Genomic DNA, 20,000 nt, shown 5'->3' with positions numbered 1-20,000 from the left:
GGATACCATGACGACAGAGTTAGCTAAAGCATACAGATATGGCTGAAGAGGATGTGTAACTAGAGGTGTACTCATTCACCTGGAAACTACTCCACTTTACAGTGTCTCATACTTAGCCAGAAGGAAGCTACATGCTATTTTCACTTGTTTATACCTGAACATCATTGCCTACATATTTATCCAATAAAACAGATTTCATTGTTTTAGATATATATTCAATCCACAGGTATTTTATTTCTTGTTTCAAGTTACTTTTATTGGTTGTTTGAGGACATTATATTGTTGCAGTATTATTTTCCATGTGAATGACAGTTGATTGCACTTCTGAAAGGGAGTTTGATGGGGATATGTCTCATCTGTTCAGTCTTTGTTTCTGAAAGGGAGTTTGATGGGGATATGTCTCATCTGTTCGGTCTTTGTTTCTGAAAGGGAGTTTGATGGGGATATGTCTCATCTGTTCAGTCTTTGTTTCTGAAAGGGAGTTTGATGGGGATATGTCTCATCTGTTCGGTCTTTGTTTCTGAAAGGGAGTTTGATGGGGATATGTCTCATCTGTTCGGTCTTTGTTTCTGAAAGGGAGTTTGATGGGGATATGTCTCATCTGTTCGGTCTTTGTTTCTGAAAGGGAGTTTGATGGGGATATGTCTCATCTGTTCGGTCTTTGTTTCTGAAAGGGAGTTTGATGGGGATATGTCTCATCTGTTCGGTCTTTGTTTCTGAAAGGGAGTTTGATGGGGATATGTCTCATCTGTTCGGTCTTTGTTTCTGAAAGGGAGTTTGATGGGGATATGTCTCATCTGTGCGGTCTTTGTTTCTGAAAGGGAGTTTGATGGGGATATGTCTCATCTGTTCAGTCTTTGTTTCTGAAAGGGAGTTTGATGGGGATATGTCTCATCTGTTCGGTCTTTGTTTCTGAAAGGGAGTTTGATGGGGATATGTCTCATCTGTTCGGTCTTTGTTTCTGAAAGGGAGTTTGATGGGGATATGTCTCATCTGTTTGGTCTTTGTTTCTGAAAGGGAGTTTGATGGGGATATGTCTCATCTGTTCAGTCTTTGTTTCTGAAAGGGAGTTTGATGGGGATATGTCTCATCTGTTCAGTCTTTGTTTCTGAAAGGGAGTTTGATGGGGATATGTCTCATCTGTTCGGTCTTTGTTTCTGAAAGGGAGTTTGATGGGGATATGTCTCATCTGTTCAGTCTTTGTTTCTGAAAGGGAGTTTGATGGGGATATGTCTCAGCTGTTCGGTCTTTGTTTCTGAAAGGGAGTTTGATGGGGATATGTCTCATCTGTTCAGTCTTTGTTTCTGAAAGGGAGTTTGATGGGGATATGTCTCATCTGTTCAGTCTTTGTTTCATGTCAATATCAGTGCAACATGAGAGCTTTCATCCAACCAGAACTTACATTTAGGTCATCGTTGAGAAGAACACAACCAGCACACTAAAGAAAGAGAAGAAGGGAGGGAGAGAGACAGATAAAGACAGAGAGAGGGAGAAAAATATTGGGAGAAAAAGAGAGACAGGGAGGGAGGGAGGGAGGGAGGGAGGGAGGGAGGGAGAAAAAGAGAGCAAGAGAGGGAGGGAGGGAGGGAAAGAGAAAGAGAGGGAGGGAGAGAGAAAAAGGGAGAAAGAAAGAGAGGAAGGGAGAAAATGAGAGAGAGAGAGAGAGAGAGAGAGAGAGAGAGAGAGAGAGAGAGAGAGAGAGATAGAAATATTGACATCACATTAGTTCATGGTGAGATGCCCTGTAATGTTAACATCACATTAGTTCATGGTGAGATACCCTGTAATGTTAACATCACATTAGTTCATGTTGAGATACCCTGTAATGCAGGAGATCAAGGCCTTTATAAAGATGAGGAAAGTGTCTGAATTAAAAGAGTCCAAATTGATTTTGCAATGTACTGTGTCGATAACGCCAAGTGACTTTAAAAACGTCTGTGTCAGGTTGTGTCTCGTTAGATGAAGTTGCTTTTGATAGCATGCTGTGATGAGCGCAGAGGAGGAATAGGCCAAATCCAAGGCAAAAGTCACACATCAAAGTGAGAGCCAGCTCCCAAACTCAGGTACAGTAGTTACAAAACATACACTGAGTATACCAAACATTAAGAACACCTTCCTAATACTGAGTTGCACACAGAGGAGGCTGGTGGGAGGAGCTATAGGAGGACGGCTCATTATATTGGCTGGAATGGAATAAATTAAACGGTATCAAACACATCAAACATATGGAACCGCTTGATTCCGTTCGATGAATTCCATTCTATTACAATGAGGCCTACCCACTTCTCAGCAAGGCCCACCCACTGAGGAGCCAGGCCCAGCCAATCAGAAATAGTTTTTCCATGCAAAAATGCTTTATTGCAGACATAAATACTCCTTATTTTAGCTCATGAAACACCTTACATGTTGCATTTATATTTTTGTTCAGTGTAGTATATGGCTCCTCTATAGCAGGGGTGGGCAACACCAGTCCTCCAGGGTCTGGTTGGCATCACACTTTGTCTCCATCCCTAGCAAACACAGCTGATTAATCAAATTCAATTCTAAACTGAAGATCATGATTAGGTGATTATTGGAGTCAGGTGTGTTATCTGGGTCTGGGACAAAACTGTAACACCAATCAGGCCCCCGAGGACTGGAATTGCCCATCCTGCTCTATTGGATAGAGTAGTGTTGATTATGAGAGAAGAGACATGCCGTGTGTCTGTTTCGAATCCTGTCAGGAAGACAATAGACAGTTTGGACCAATCAGCGCACAGACTACCATTTGGGATTAGTGGTCCAACTACAGTAGCAGGACTGGTAGTAATCTGAATCTAGTTGATGATTTCTGCGGTGCAATGATTAGGGTGCAGTTTCTCCAGTGACCAGAGAGTGGCGCTGTTACATCAGCTAAACATTCTCTGCAGACATGGGTTTGGGGAGGGGGTCTCCAACACACGCACACACACACACACAGATTCACACACACATACGTCCACACATACGTCCCTCTCGAGAGACAGCGATCAATAGATACAGTAAAATCACCAAGGCACCAGAGAGTGCAGGCCAGCTGTAGCTCTTCACGGGTAAGACATACACAGACACACTACAGTTTCGTGTGTCTTACAAATTGCTGACGCAATGTTATTTCTAATGGAAGCATGGCAATTAATACAACATCTACCACCCAGTGTGTCAGCCCAGCCCGCTCGCCTCACACCAGGCAGTTAACATATGTTGATGTTGTGTGACACCAGGCAGTTCAAATATATTGATGTTGTGTGACTGGGAGATAAGGTAAGGAGAAGGTTTTTGTTCTGTGTGTTTGGTACTATATCAGGAGCCCCATTAGCCGCAGCAGATACTCTTCCTGGGATCCACAACTGCAACTCCATCAATGGTTGGTACGTGATACCTAGTCACTGTTTCCTAATACCCATCTGCCTCTCCCTCTCTCTCTCTCAGCCAAGCCTGCTCTCTCTCTCTCTCTCTCCCTCCCTCCCTCCCTCCCTCCCTCTCCCTCCCTCCCTCCCTCCCTCTCTCTCTCTCTCTCTCTCAGCCTGCTCTCTCTAGTTACTTTACTATATGGAGATGTATTGCTCACCAGAGACATCAACCCGTTTGGTTGTTCCCCAGTCATGATTTGGGAGTCCCAATTCAATGTATAAAGTGTGGTATGCAGTGTTTCCCCTAAATTCATTCAGCAGTGGCGCATCGCATGCCCCTGGATCCCCCCCAGGAAGACCTTTTCTGCTAACCCCCCCTGCTACCTCTGCCACCACTTCTGTAAAAAATAACTAAGGGAAACACTGGGTATGCACTAAACTAATTATTATGAGTATTCACCAGATATGTCACCCATTGAGCATGTTTGGGATGCTCTGGACCGATGTGTACTAACTAGAGGTCGACCGATGAAATGTAATGGCCGATTAATTAGGGCCGATTTCAAGTTTTCATAACATTTTTTTTACACCTTTATTTAACTAGGCAAGACAGTTAAGAACACATTCTTATTTGCAATGACGGCCCAGGAACGAGGCAGAACGACAGCTTTTTACCTTGTCAGCTCGGGGGATCCAACCTTGCAACCTTACAGTTAACTAGTCCAACACTCTAACCACCTGCCTCACGAGGAGCCTGCCTGTTATGCGAATGTAGTAAGCCAAGGTAAGTTGCAAACTAGCATTAAACGTATCTTATAAAAAACAATCAATCAACGACTGTCGTTGCTCCAATGTGTACTTAACCATAAACATCAATGCCTTTCTTAAAATCAATACACAAGTATATATTTTTAAACCTGCATATTTAGCTGAAAGAAATCCAGGTTAGCAGGCAATATTAACCAGGTGAAATTGTGAGCTCAGTTTTTATTTCTTTCATCACATTCCCAGTGGGTCATAAGTTTACATACACTCAATTAGTATTTGGTAGCATTGCCTTTAAATTGTTTAACTTGGGTCAAACATTTCGGGGAGCCTTCCAGGAGCTTAACACAATAAATTGGGTGAATTTTGGCACATTCCTCCTGACAGAGCTGGTGTAACTGAGTCAGGTTTGTAGGCCTCCTTGCTCGCACACGCTTTTTCATTTCTGCCCACAAGTTTTCTATAGGATTGAGGTCAGGGCTTTGTGATGGCCATTCCAATGCCTTGACTTTGTTGTCCTTAAGCCATTTTGCCACAACTTAGGAAGTATGCTTGGGATCATTGTCCATTTGGAAGACCCATTTGCGACCAAGCTTTCACTTCCTGACTGATGTCTTGAGATGTTGCCGGGGCGGCAGGGTAGCCTAGTGGTTAGAGCGTTGGACTAGTAACCGGAAGGTTGCAAGTTCAAACCCCTGAGCTGACAAGGTACAAATCTGTCGTTCTGCCCCTGCTCCTAGGCCGTCATTGAAAATAAGAACTTGTTCTTAACTGACTTGCCTAGTTAAATAAAGGTAAAATAAATAAATACAAAATGTATCCACATAATTTTCCATTCCTCATGATGCCACTTGTGAAGTGCACCTCCTGCAGCAAAGCACCCACACAACATAATGCTGCCACCCCCGTGCTTCACGGTTGGGATGGTGTTCTTCAGCTAGCAAGCATCCCCTTTTTTCCTCCAAACTTAACAATGGTCATTTTGGTCAAACAGTTTTATTTTTGTTTCATCAGACCAGAGGACATTTCATCAAAAGTACGATCTTTGTGCAGTTGCAAACGGTAGTCTGGCTTTTTTATGGTGGCTTTGGAGCAGTGGCTTTTTCATTGCTTTTTCATTGCTGAGCGGCCTTTTAGGTTATGTCGATATAGGACTCGTTTCACTGTGGATATAGATACTTTTGTACCTGTTCCTCCAGCATCTTCACAAGGTCCTTTGCTGTTGTTCTGGGATTGATTTGCACTTTTCGCACTAAAGTACGTTCATCTCTAGGATACAGAATGCGTCTCCTTCCTGAGCGGTATGACGGCTGCATGGTCCCATGGTGTTTATACTTGCGCACTATTGTTTGTACAGATGAACGTGGTACCTTCAGGCGTTTGGAAATTGCTCCCAAGGATGAAACAGCCTTGTGGAGGTCTACAATTTGTTTTCTGAGGTCTTGGCTGAGTTATTTTGATTTTCCCATGATGCCAAGCAACGAGTCACTGAGTTTGAAGGTAGGCCTTGAAATACATCCACAGGTACACCTCCAATTGACTCAAATTATGTAAATTAGCCTATCAGAAGCTTCTAAAGCTATGATATAATTTTCTGGAATTTTTCAAGCTGTTTAAAGGCATTAGTCTTAGTGTATGTAAACTTCTGAACCACTGAAATTGTGATACAGTGAATTATAAGTGAAATAATCTGTCTGTAAACTATTGTTGTAAAAAATACTTGTGTCATGCACAAAGTAGATGTCCTAACCGACTTGCCAAAACTATAGTTTGATATTGTTGGAGTGGTTGAAAAACGAGTTTTAATGACTCCAACCTAAGTGTATGTAAACTTCAGACTTCAACTGTATATACCCCCCCCCACCCCCCCACCGACCCACACACACACTAATAACTGTGTTGATTCATAGCTGTGAAAGTCTTCCAATAGAGAGAGATCATTCTGTCTCATTATATTCAGTCGTAGTTCCTCTACAGCGACTAGAGCTGTGTTTCAGCATAGGTAATAACCTGCATTACACTGAGCCATGGGAAATGAGTAAAACATTAGTAAGGACACTAAGGAATGCAGTAATGGAGTGTCTGGAGTTGTATATGCTACTGCATATGTAAACAGAATTCTGCTACTGTTGGAGAATGACAAAATGAATAGGCAGCAATAGAGCAACTCCCCAGATAGCCAAGGTGTATGATGTTCAAATCACTCCACTGTCAGTAGCAGAGCTGCGTGTGTGTGTGTGTGTGTGTGTGTGTGTGTGTGTGTGTGTATGTGTGTCACACCATCTCTCACTGTTACCCTCCTTCTCTGCCCTTTCTTGGAGTACAGTAACTGAACTGGTATTTGGGTCACCAGCCGCTGGCATAAACAAATAACTTGCTCTGATTGGCCCATCCCGCCTACATATGGTCTTTCTGATTGGACGCCAACTGTAAGTCTCTCCTCGGCTTCTTCACTAATATAGGATCAAGGTTGTGGTTGTGTGTATGTGTGCTTGTCTTTCTGTCTTTGTGTGTCTGTGTGCCTGTATGTGTGTGTTTATGCGTGTTTGTGCCTGTGTGTGTGAAAGGGAAAGATTGAAACATACTTTTTCTGCCAGACCCTGGGATCCAAGGATTTCCTGAGAGAGAGAGAGGAAAAGAGAGAGGGAGAGGGACATAAACTTGAACTCTGCAATTTTAGAATGCTATGGACCTTTCATGACTTGAACCATTAGAAGACAGGTACAACATTGAACCATTAGAAGACAGGTACAACATTGAACCATTAGAAGACAGGTACAACATTGAACCATTAGAAGACAGGTACAACATTGAACCATTAGAAGACAGGTACAACACTGAACCATTAGAAGACAGGTACAACACTGAACCATTAGAAGACAGGTACAACACTGAACCATTAGAAGACAGGTACAACATTGAACCATTAGAAGACAGGTACAACACTGAACCATTAGAAGACAGGTACAACACTGAACCATTAGAAGACAGGTACAACATTGAACCATTAGAAGACAGGTACAACATTGAACCATTAGAAGACAGGTACAACACTGAACCATTAGAAGACAGGTACAACACTGAACCATTAGAAGACAGGTACAACACTGAACCATTAGAAGACAGGTACAACACTGAACCATTAGAAGACAGGTACAACACTGAACCATTAGAAGACAGGTACAACACTGAACCATTAGAAGACAGGTACAACATTGAACCATTAGAAGACAGGTACAACACTGAACCATTAGAAGACAGGTACAACACTGAACCATTAGAAGACAGGTACAACACTGAACCATTAGAAGACAGGTACAACACTGAACCATTAGAAGACAGGTACAACACTGAACCATTAGAAGACAGGTACAACACTGAACCATTAGAAGACAGGTACAACACTGAACCATTAGAAGACAGGTACAACACTGAACCATTAGAAGACAGGTATAACACTGAACCATTAGAAGACAGGTACAACACTGAACCATTAGAAGACAGGTACAACACTGAACCATTAGAAGACAGGTACAACACTGAACCATTAGAAGACAGGTACAACACTGAACCATTAGAAGACAGGTACAACACTGAACCATTAGAAGACAGGTACAACACTGAACCATTAGAAGACAGGTACAACACTGAACCATTAGAAGACAGGTACAACACTGAACCATTAGAAGACAGGTACAACACTGAACCATTAGAAGACAGGTACAACACTGAACCATTAGAAGACAGGTACAACATTGAACCATTAGAAGACAGGTACAACACTGAAACATTAGAAGACAGGTACAACACTGAACCATTAGAAGACAGGTACAACACTGAACCATTAGAAGACAGGTACAACACTGAACCATTAGAAGACAGGTACAACACTGAACCATTAGAAGACAGGTACAACACTGAACCATTAGAAGACAGGTACAACACTGAACCATTAGAAGACAGGTACAACATTGAACCATTAGAAGACAGGTACAACATTGAACCATTAGAAGACAGGTACAACACTGAACCATTAGAAGACAGGTACAACATTGAACCATTAGAAGACAGGTACAACACTGAAACATTAGAAGACAGGTATAACACTGAAGGACCAACCATGAACCTGCTTCCAGTATGAAAAGTAACACCTTTTCTTTTCTTTTGATTTTAAAAAGTGACCTTTTTGAAGACGCAATGTTAATTATGTTGTGACGTGATGCTCTTAAGAAGCCAACGTTTAAACAGAATCGAATTAGAATTCTATGGCATATTTTGCAGGTAAATGCACACCACTGAAGCTAGCTGGGACCATTACATATCCCTGCATCAGCAGCAAAACACAGAGTGGATGAAGAATGATATCTAAACGGACATACTGGTATAGATCAGTTTTAATACTGCAGATAGATTGTGACTTCTATCAGTGTAATTGTCTGCATCATTTCCAATCCCCCATATATCATTTTTGATATGTATTTTTCTTCATTATTTTCCCTTAACCCTACCACCCCTCCCCTAATTGGAGTAAACTAATGGGGACCTAGTCAGCCTAGTCAGTTGTACAACTGAATGCACTCAACTGAAATGTGTCTTCCACATTTAACCCAACCCCTCTGAATCAGAGAGGTGCGGGGGGCTACCTTAATCGATAAACACATCTTTGGCGCCCGGGGAACAGTGGATTGCTCGGGGGCAGAACGACAGATTTTTACCTTGTCAGCTTTCGGTTACTGGCCCAACGCTCTAACCACTAAGCTACTGCTAGGCTAAAAGACAAAAACACTTCTACTTCCAGATTATACATACTATCTACATTTTATGAACAGAGCCAGATGTTTTTATCCAGAGTGCAATTTAAAGAGAAAAATAATGAAAGGAGAAGAAGAGAGGGATGAGGAGAGGTGAAGTAGATCACTAATAAACCCTGATGCCCAGACAGAGAAAGAGGGAGAGAGAGACTTCCTTATACTGTCCATCGTCGATCATCAGCTGTTATTTCATTGGTTAGCGCTACCACTGCCAGACACAGACCTGCATCTCATTACAAACTCAGACAGCAGTTCAATTCTCTGGGATTGATTACTCCTGTCTGTAGTCTGCCAGAGCTTTGAGTTATTATCAACAGCTCTCCAAAAGACAAACAGCATGCCTAATGAATGGATGAATGGAAAATGATGGCATTAATATAAATCATGAAATGAGACAGGATGATTTGGCTTCACAACATAATGAAATAGTATTATCTATCTGGCAATGTAGCACTGTTGCAAGAGATGAAAAAAATCATATTTCTCAATAGTGTTTGTGGAGGTCATCATGCTACCATCAATTGATTCCATCAATCTCTCGATTGGTTAGATCACTGATTATTAGGGGAGGACCAATGAATAACAGGAGAACCAATAGAATGTTTTGGTAGAAGCGTTCCCCTACCAGTCAGTACTTGGTGTCGTTGGTCTGCCTGCTGGGATATCTGAGTGTGTATTACCTGGTTAAAGGCAAGGACCGGCTGCTCTAGGTCATTCTCGGCAGCACGGCGACTCTTGGGGGCGTCAGGGGGGCACTGAGAAAGAGAGAGTGAGAGAGAGAGCAGCCATGGGTCAAAGGTGAAAAGCTAGCCTACAGGTACCAAACATCAATTGGGGATTGTGTATCGTGAACTGCCTGGAAACATCTGAACTGAAAAGCTAAACTGAAGACAAAGTAATGTAACACTGTTTTCATATTTTGAGGGGTTTTCCATGGCAACAAAGGAGATCAACAACAGGAACTTTATCCCCCTCGGACACTCCATGTCTAGCCATAAAATACACCACTCTCTTTATCAGCTGTCTTTTCAGAACTCTGTTGGTGGGGTGTGTGTGTGTGTGTGTGTGTGTGTGTGTGTGTGTGTGTGTGTGTGTGTGTGTGTGTGTGTGTGTGCGTGTCTGTGGTGTATGTGCATGTTTGTGTGCAGCTCCTGTTCAAGTTGTAAACACTGCTTGCGAGGAGCCCTGTAGCAGACAGCTCAGAGAGAAGGAGAAGAGGGAGGGTGGTCAGTCTCTTCCTCTCCTCCTCCTCCATACATCCCTTCATCAATTCAAGAGGGGTCTGAAAGTCTCCTCGGCTGTTCTGAAGGTGTTCTGAAGGTGTTCTCTCTGTGTTTGCCGGTCTTTCATACATAGGCCTATATACAGCACACACACACACACACTCACTAACACACACAAACAAATAAACACGCAAATATAAGCGCGAGGTACACATCCACATGTGACAAGTTTCAGGAAACTAGGCGTATGTCGCGCGTCACTACTTAAACATAAACATTTTTATCAAAATGTGTTTTTTGGGAAGTGAACTTTCATGTGCCTGAATAAGAGACGTGTATGCCATCTGTAAATACAAAAATACAAGCCTAGTTGGTTTAGCCGCCGATAAAGACAGGAACCTTCCCGCTAGCCATGATTGGTTGAGATAATGAGTGGGCTGGACATGCCCCAGAGATGACTTTAGATTGGTCTGCCATGCAGCCCTCGTCTGTCTATAACATGAGCTGGTCAGTTTGTGTAGGTCATCCTTTCTAACACTGCTTTTTTGAACGATATCACGTAGTAAGTGCAAAAAGCAAAAGTGTTGCTCTCTGGAGGAATTAGAGTATGATAGTGTTGCTCTCTGGAGGAATTAGAGTATGATAGTGTTGCTCTCTGGAGGAATTAGAGTATGATAGTGTTGCTCTCTGGAGGAATTAGAGTATGATAGTGTTGCTCTCTGGAGGAATTAGAGTATGATAGTGTTGCTCTCTGGAGGAATTAGAGTATGATAGCGTTGCTCTCTGGAGGAATTAGAGTATGATAGTGTTGCTCTCTGGAGGAATTAGAGTATGATAGTGTTGCTCTCTGGAGGAATTAGAGTATGATAGTGTTGCTCTCTGGAGGAATTAGAGTATGATAGTGTTGCTCTCTGGAGGAATTAGAGTATGATAGCGAAGGAGATGGACAAAATTCTGCCGTTTGATTGCAAATGTGCAGACGAAGTCGACAAAAGAACACACAGAAAGGCTGTTGTATAAAACATCTGTCTCCGACCATGTTAGTTTGTTGGTGATGTGGACACCAAGGAACTTGAAGCTCTCAACCTGCTCCACTGCAGCCCCGTTGATGAGAATGTGGGCGTGCTCTCTCCTCCTTTTCCTGTCGTCCATAATCATCACCTTTGTCTTGATCATGTTGAGGGAGAGGTTGTTGTCCTGGCACCATACGATCAGGTTTCTGACCTCCTCCCTATAGGCTGTCTCATCATTGTCGGTGATCAGGCCTTCCACTGTTATGTCATCGGCAAACTTAATGATGGTGTTGGAGTTGTGCCTGGCCATGCAGTCATGAGTGAACAGGGAGTACAGGAGGGGACTGAGCATGCACCGTTGAGGGGCCCCCGTGTTGAGGATCAGCGTGGCGGATGTGTTGTTACCTACCCTCACCACCTGGGGGCGGCCTGTCAGGAAGTATAGGATCCAGTTGCAGAGGGAGGTGTTTAGTCCCAGGGTCCTTAGCTTAGTGATGAGCTTTGAGGGTACTATGGTGTTGAACGCTGAGTAGTCAATGAACAACATTCTCACATAGGTGTTCCTTTTCTCCAGGTGGAAAAGGGTAGTGTGGAGTGCAATAGAGATGGCATCATCTGTGGATCTGTTGGGGCAGTATGCAAATTGGAGTGGGTCTAGGGTGTCTGGGATGATGGTTTTAATGTGAGCCATGACCAGCATTAAATGGCTATAGATGTGAGTGCTACGGGGCAGTAGTCATTTAGACAGGTCATCTTGGCACAGGGACTATGCGTGATGGTTGGTGTTTAGAAAGGTTTTGGGAGTGTTGTGTGATGGTTTGTGTGATGGTTGTGGGAGTGTTGTTTGATGGTTGGTGTTCTCACCCTAGCACCAGGTATCTCACAGCAGGACTCCTGAATGGCTAGGGAGGCGTCACAATACACCATCACCTGCTGAATGTCCATCTGAGAGACAAGAGAGACGAAGAAGACAGGGGGCAGGGAGAAAAGAGTACGAGAGCGAGAGAAAGAGAGAGAAAGAGCAAAAGAGGGGGAGAGAAATATTGTTTGAGACAGCTCACTACAACCCCCCTTCTACAGCCATGACCATCACCCTCAAATATCCCTCGTCCCGCCCTTTACACATCTTCCCTCCTCCCACCTCTCCCCTCCTCCCCCCGCTCCACCATTCCCTCCATATATGCCCTCCTCCCACATCTCCCTCCATATCTGCCCACCTCTCCCTCCATATCTGCCCTCCTCCCATCCTCTCCATCCATCTCTCCCCTCCTCCCACCATCTCCACCTCTCCCTCCATTTCTCCCCTCCTTCCACCCTCTACACCTCTCCATCCAGCTCTTCCCTCCTCCCACCCTCTCCACCTCTCCCTCCATCTCTCTACTCCCCACATACAGGTTAACCCAACCCAATCTCCCAACTTCCCACCACAATAACCCCCCCCATCCTCTCCTTTCCTGGCCCTCCACCTCCATACCTCAACAGCGGCAGCATCTGTTGCTCTGATGCCCAGTAGGGTGTGTCCCTTGGTCGATAGCTCGCCACGGGGCTCCAGGGGCTTTGTCTGGATGGAGCTGCAGTCTACATGTAGAGAGGCTGCCCTCTGCTGGACGCTGAGGGCCAGTTTGTGCCAACCACTGTCCAGGATAGACTCCACGCCTTCCCCCCTGAACACACACCCAACTGGCTCACCCAGGGGGTCGGCCCCCCGTGCACGCAGGGACAGGGTGGCATCAGGGCCATTCAGGTCAAGGGAGAACTGGGGGAGTGGGGGAGGATGGTTGGGAGGAGAAAGGAGGAGAGAGGGAAAGTGGGGGAGAGGAGACAGGAAAAAACAATTGGGTCATTATCCATTTCTGATTGGGAAAGAACACCTCTCACCTCCTCCCTCGTTCCTCTTCCCTTGTTCCTACCACTATAGTGTCTACAGAGCTAAAGGAATATTGTAGGTATTGCTGAAGCCAATGGTTCATTGAATAGGTCTATCCTTTCCCAAGCAATAATCCGCTATGAGAAGGAGCTACAGACAGAAGTTCAGTACAGTCCTATGCTTTGGGTCTCAAAGTGGGCTACATAGAACACACTGCAAAGTTAAGAAAAACATGGACAAAGGCAACTAATTATTGCCCATGAAAACACACAATCAATCATGTATAACGAGTTGGTTTGCCCTCAATTCATCCTATACATGCTGAATAGCATTTAAATTTGTTTGCAGATTGATTATAGATGTCAGAGACACTCTTCATCATAGAAGTAAGATTAATAATAATGAGAATAATAATGAGAATGATAATGAGAGAACAACAGAAACAGAGAGAGGAGAAGACAAAGGGAGGATAGAGTGGAGAGATGGAGGACAGGACCGAGTAGGGGTGGAAAGAGAGAGAGGAGAGATGGAGGAGAGGAGACAGGATGGGTGGAAAGAAAGAGAGAGGAGAGATGGAGGACAGGAGACAGGATTGGTGGAAAGAGAGAGAGAGGAGAGATGGAAGACAGGAGATAGGAGGGGTGGAAAGAGAGAGAGAGGAGAGATGGAGGACAGGAGACAGGATGGGTGGAAAGAGAGAGAGATGAGAGATGGAGGACAGGAGACAGGATGGGTGGAAAGAGAGAGAGAGAGAGAGAGAGAGAGAGGAGAGATGGAGGAAAGGACACAGGATGGGTGGCTAGAGAGAGAGGAGAGATTGAGGACAGGAGACAGGATGGGTGGAAAGAGAGAGAGATGAGAGATGGAGGACAGGACCGAGTAGGGGTGGAAAGAGAGAGAGAGGAGAGATGGAGGACAGGACCTAGGAGGGGTGGAAAGAGAGAGAGAGGAGAGATGGAGGACAGGACCTAGGAGGGGTGGAAAGAGAGAGAGAGGAGAGATGGAGGACAGGACCTAGGAGGGGTGGAAAGAGAGAGAGAGGAGAGATGGAGGACAGGAGACAGGATGGGTGGAAAGAGAGAGAGAGGAGAGATGGAGGACAGGAGACAGGATGGGTGGAAAGAGAGAGAGAGAGAGAGGAGAGATGGAGGAAAGGAGACAGGATGGGTGGCTAGAGAGAGAGGAGAGATGGAGGACAGGAGACAGGATGGGTGGAAAGAGAGAGAGATGAGAGATGGAGGACAGGACCGAGGAGGGGTGGAAAGAGAGAGAGAGGAGAGATGGAGGACAGGACCTAGGAGGGGTGGAAAGAGAGAGAGAGGAGAGATGGAGGACAGGACCTAGGAGGGGTGGAAAGAGAGAGAGAGGAGAGATGGAGGACAGGACCTAGGATGGGTGGAAAGAGAGAGAGAGGAGAGATGGAGGACAGGAGACAGGATGGGTGGAAAGAGAGAGAGAGGAGAGATGGAGGACAGGAGACAGGATGGGTGGAAAGAGAGAGAGAAAGAGAGAGGAGAGATGGAGGAAAGGAGACAGGATGGGTGGCTAGAGAGAGAGGAGAGATGGAGGACAGGAGACAGGATGGGTGGAAAGAGAGAGAGATGAGAGATGGAGGACAGGACCTAGGAGGGGTGGAAAGAGAGAGAGGAGAGATGGAGGACAGGACCTAGGAGGGGTGGAAAGAGAGAGAGAGGAGAGATGGAGGACAGGACCTAGGAGGGGTGGAAAGAGCGAGAGAGGAGAGATGGAGGACAGGACCTAGGAGGGGTGGAAAGAGAGAGAGAGGAGAGATGGAGGACAGGAGATAGGATGGGTGGAAAGAGAGAGAGAGGAGAGATGGAGGACAGGAGACAGAATGGGTGGAAAGTGACAGAGAGGAGAGATGGAGGGCAGGAGACAGGGGGGTGGGAAGAGAGAGAGTGGAGAAATGAAGGACAGGAGATAGGATGGGTAGAAAGAGAGAGAGAGGAGAGATGGAGGAGAGGAGACAGGGGGGTGGAAAGAGAGAGAGTGGAGAGATGGAGGACAGGAGACAGAAAGAGAGAGAGTGGAGAAATGAAGGACAGGAGATAGGATGGGTAGAAAGAGAGAGAGAGGAGAGATGGAGGAGAGGAGACAGGGGGGTGGAAAGAGAGAGAGAGAGGAGAGATGGAGGAGAGGAGACAGGGGGGGGGGTGGAAAGAGAGCGAGAGGAGAGATGGAGGAGAGGAGACAGGGGGGGTGGAAACAGAGAGAGAGGAGAGATGGAGGACAGGAGACAGGGGGTGGAAAGAGAGAGAGAGGAGAGATGGAGGAGAGGAGACAGGGGGGGTGGGAAGAGAGAGAGTGGAGATATGAAGGACAGAAGATAGGATGGGTGGAAAGAGAGAGAGATAGTAGAGATGAAAGACATGACATAGGAGTGGAAAGAGAGGAGGGAGATGGAGGACAGGTGATATGAGGGGGTAGAAAGAGATAGAGAGGAGAAATGAAGGAAGGAGCAGAAAATAGATGGGGTATGCAGGGAGGAATAGAGGAGAAGCCAACCAGAAGCCATGGATTACAGGCAACATTCGCACTGAGCTAAAGGGTAGAGCTGCCGCTTTCAAGGTGCGGGACTCTAACACGAAAGCTTAAAAGAAATCCTGCTATGCCCTGTGACTATCCATCAAACAGGCAAAGCGTCAATACAGGGCTAAGATTGAATCATACTACACCGGCTCCGACGCTCGTCGGATGTGGCAGGGCTTGCAAACTATTACAGACTACAAAGGGAAGCACAGCCGCGAGCTGCCCAGTGACACGAGCATACCAGATGAGCTAAATCACTTCTATGTTCGCTTCGAGGCAAGCAACACTGAGGCATGCATGAGAGCATCAGCTGTTTCGGACGACTGTGTGATTATGCTCTCCGTAGCCGACGTGAGTAAGACCTTTAAACAGGTCAACATACACAAGGCTGCGGGGCCAGATGGATTACAAGGACGTGTGCTCCATGCATGTGCTAACCAGCTGGCAGGTGTCTTCACTGACATTTTCAACATGTCCCTGATTGAGTCTGTAATACCAACATGCTTCAAGCAGACCACTATAGTCCCTGTGCCCAAGAACACAAAGGCAAACTGCTTAAATGACTACAGACCCGTAGCACTCACGTCCATAGCCATGAAGTGCTTTGAAAGGCTGTTAATGGCTCACATGAACACCATTATCCCAGAAACCCTAGACCCACTTCAATTTGCATACCGCCCAAACAGATCCACAGATGATGCTATCTCTATTGCACTCCACACTGCCCTTTCCCTCCTGGACAAAAGGAACCATTATGTGAGAATGCTGTTCATTGACTACAGCTCAGCGTTCAACACCATAGTACCCTCCAAGCACATTACTAAGCTAAGGATCCTGGGACTAAACACACCTTCTGCAACTGGATCTTGGACTTCCTGACGGGCTGCTCCCAGGTGGTGAGGGTAGGTAGCAACACATCTGCCACGCTGATCCTCAACACTGGAGCTCCCCAGGGGTGCATGCTCAGTCCCCTCCTGTACTCCCTGTTCACCCACGACTGCATGGCCAGGCACGACTTCGACACCATCATTAAGTTGGCTGACGACACAACAGTGGAAGGCCAGATCACTGACAACGGTCAGAGACCTGGCTGGGTGGTGCCAGAATAACAACCTATCCCTCAACGTAACCAAAACTAAGGAGATGATTGTGGACTACAGGAAAAGGAGCACCGAGCACGTCCCCATTCTCATCGACGGGGCGGTAGTGGAGCAGGTTGAGAGATTCAAATTCCTTGGTGTCCACATCAACAACAAACTAGATTGGTCCAAACACACCAAGACAGTCGTGAAAAGGGCACGACAAAGCCTATTTCCCCCCCAGGAAACTAAAAATGAAAAGAGGAGTGTATACCTGTGGGTATCCCTGTTCATCAGAGATCTGGAAGAGGTAGATGAAAAGAGGAGCGTATACCTGTGGGTATCCCTGTTCATCAGAGATCTGGAAGAGGTAGATGTTGTCCCTCAGTGTTTTTTTCTTGAGGAGTAAAGTGAAGACCAGCGTGAACTCATCAGGAAGACCATGGGGGAACACCTGACTGAGAAAACACACTGTTAGACACACAAACGGATATACAAAAATATGCACACTAATAGACATCACTAATAGACATACACAAAACACACACATACTGTACATACAGGCACACACACACACACACACACACACACACACACACACACACACACACACGCGCGTGCGTGTGTGTGGCCAGTGCTATAATGGAGAAATGGTAGATAGTAACCCATGACAATTATTATCATTGAGATAAATAAAGATAGAGATAAAGGTAGAGGTAACAGTAGAGGTGGAGGAAAAGGTAAAGGCAGGGGTAGAGCTAAAGGTAGTTAGAGGAAGAGGTAGAGGTAAAGGCAGAGGTAGAGGAAGAGGTATAGGTAAAGGCAGAGGTGAGAGAGAGGTAGAGGTAGAGATAGAGGTAAAGGCAGAGGTAGAGGCAGAAGTAGAGGTAAAGGCAGAAGTAGAGGTAAAGGCAAAGGTAGAGGTTAATTGCAGAGGTGAGAGAGAGGTAGAGGTAGAGGTAAAGGCAGAGGTGAGAGAGAGGTAGAGATAGAGGTAGAGGTAAAGGCAGAGAGAGAGGTAGAGATAGAGGTAGAGGTAAAGGCAGAGGTAGGGGTAGAGTTAAAGGCAGAGGTAGAGGCAGAGTTGAGAGAGAGATAGAGAAATAGGTAAATGCAAAGTAGAAGCAGAAGTAGAGGTAGAGGTAGAGGTAAAGGCAGAGGTAGAGGTAGAGGCAGAGGTAGAGTTAGAGGTAGAGGTAGAGGTAAAGGCAGAGGTAGAGGTAGAGGTAGAGGTAGAGATAGAGGTAGAGATAAATCCAGAAGTAGAAGCAGAAGTAGAGGTAGAGATAGAGGTAAATGCAGAAGTAGAAGCAGAAGTAGAGGTAGAGGTAGAGATTATAATCACAGCCGTATATATTCCCCGCAAGCAGACACATTGATGGCCCTGAACAAACTTTATTTGACTCTTTGCAAACTGGAAACCACATATTGTAGCTGGGGATTTTAACAAGGCTAATCTGAAAACAAGACTCCCTAAATTGTATCAGCATATCGATTGTGCTACCTGGGCTGGTAAAACCTTGGATCATTGTTATTCTAACTTCCGCAACGCATATAAGGCCTTCCCCCGCCCTCCTTTCGGAAAAGCTGACCACAACTACATTTTGTTGCTCCCTGCCTACAGACAGAAACTAAAACAAGAAGCTCCCGCGCTCAGGTCTGTTCAACGCTGGTCCGACCAATCTGATTCCACGCTTCAAGACTGCTTCCATCACGCGGACTGGGATATGTTCCGCATTGCGTCCAACAACAACATTGACGAATACGCTGATTCGGTGAGCGAGTTCATTAGAAAGTACATTGATGATGTCGTTCCCATAGCAACGATTAAAACATTCCCAAACCAGAAACCGTGGATTGATGGCAGCATTCGCGTGAAACTGAAAGCGCGAACCACTACTTTTAACCAGGGAAAGGTGACCGGAAACATGACCGAATACAAACAGTGTAGCTATTCCCTCCGCAAGGCAATCAAACAAGCTAAGCATCAGTATAGAGGCAAAGTAGAGTCACGGCTCAGACACAAGAGGTATGTGGCAGGGTCTACAGTCAATCACGGACTACAAAGAGAAAACCAGCCCCGTCACGGACCAGGATGTCTTGCTCCCAGGCAGACTAAATAACTTTTTTGCCCGCTTTGAGGACAATACAGTGCCATTGACACGGCCCGCAACAGAAACCTGCGGACTCTACTTCACTGCAGCCGACGTGAGGAAAACATTTAAACGTTTTAACCCTCGCAAGGCTGCAGGCCCAGACGGCATCCCCAGCCGCGCCCTGAGAGCATGCGCAGACCAGCTGGCTGGTGTGTTTACGGACATATTCAATCAATCCTTATCCCAGTCTGCTGTTCCCACATGCTTCAAGAGGGCAACCATTGTTCCTGTTCCCAAGAAAGCTAAGGTAACTGAGCTAAACGACTACCGCCCCGTAGCACTCACTTCCGTCATCATGAAGTGCTTTGAGAGACTAGTCAAGGACCATATCACCTCCACCCTACCTGACACCCTTGACCCACTCCAATTTGCTTACCGCCCAAATAGGTCCACAGACGATGCAATCGCAACCACACTGCACACTGCCCTAACCCATCTGGACAAGAGGAATACCTACGTGAGAATGCTGTTCATCGACTACAGCTCAGCATTTAACACCATAGTACCCTCCAAACTCGTCATCAAGCTCGAGACCCTGGGTCTCGACCCTGCCCTGTGCAACTGGGTACTGGACTTCCTGACGGACCGCCCCCAGGTGGTGAGGGTAGGTAACAACATCTCCACCCCGCTGATCCTCAACACTGGGGCCCCACAAGGGTGTGTTCTGAGCCCTCTCCTGTACTCCCTTTTCACCCACGACTGCGTGGCCATGCACGCCAGCAACTTAATCATCAAGTTTACAGACGACACTACAGACACTACGACGAGACGGCCTACAGGGAGGAGGTGAAGGCCCTCGGAGTGTGGTGTCAGGAAAATAACTCAACGTCAACAAAACAAAGGAGATGATTGTGGACTTCAGGAAACAGCAGAGGGTACCCCCCCTATCCACATCGATGGGACAGTAGTGGAGAGGGTAGTAAGTTTTAAGTTCCTCGGCGTACACATCACGGACAAACTGAATTGGTCCACCCACACAGACAGCGTTGTGAAGAAGGTGCAGCAGCGCCTCTTCAACCTCAGGAGGCTGAAGAAATTCGGCTTGACACCAAAAGCACTCACAAACTTCTACAGATGCACAATCGAGAGCATCCTGTCGGGCTGTATCACCGCCTGGTACGGCAACTGATCCGCCCACAACCCTAAGGCTCTCCAGAGGGTAGTG

The 20,000-nt window shown here is 46.0% G+C and overlaps 1 protein-coding gene across 8 annotated transcripts in view; it reads right to left on the bottom strand.

Annotated features, from left to right (window-relative positions):
• Nucleotides 1-20,000, bottom strand: part of LOC110487940 (uncharacterized) — a 145,383-nt gene that overhangs the window by 99,969 nt on the left and 25,414 nt on the right. For 4 of the 8 annotated variants that reach the window (XM_090227567.1, XM_090227570.1, XM_090227568.1 and 1 more), the window contains exons 5-10: nucleotides 16,954-17,137; nucleotides 12,658-12,939; nucleotides 12,048-12,128; nucleotides 9,628-9,702; nucleotides 6,722-6,754; nucleotides 1,403-1,438 (exon numbers count right to left, since the gene is read on the bottom strand). In XM_090227567.1, coding sequence (XP_090083693.1) covers nucleotides 1,403-1,438; nucleotides 6,722-6,754; nucleotides 9,628-9,702; nucleotides 12,048-12,128; nucleotides 12,658-12,939; nucleotides 16,954-17,137 — 691 coding nt within the window. The remainder of the gene's footprint in view (nucleotides 1-1,402; nucleotides 1,439-6,721; nucleotides 6,755-9,627; nucleotides 9,703-12,047; nucleotides 12,129-12,657; nucleotides 12,940-16,953; nucleotides 17,138-20,000) is intronic. The other 4 variants (XM_036971044.2, XM_036971046.2, XM_036971045.2 and 1 more) reach the window with 1 other exon arrangement.

The sequence above is a fragment of the Oncorhynchus mykiss genome, chromosome 30, assembly GCF_057628025.1.
Source record: "Oncorhynchus mykiss isolate SJ-2025 chromosome 30, ASM5762802v1, whole genome shotgun sequence".
Classification (NCBI taxonomy): Eukaryota; Metazoa; Chordata; class Actinopteri; order Salmoniformes; family Salmonidae; genus Oncorhynchus; species Oncorhynchus mykiss.
Note: the sequence above shows the minus strand (reverse complement) of the source record. Positions and strands in the feature narration are given on the sequence as shown.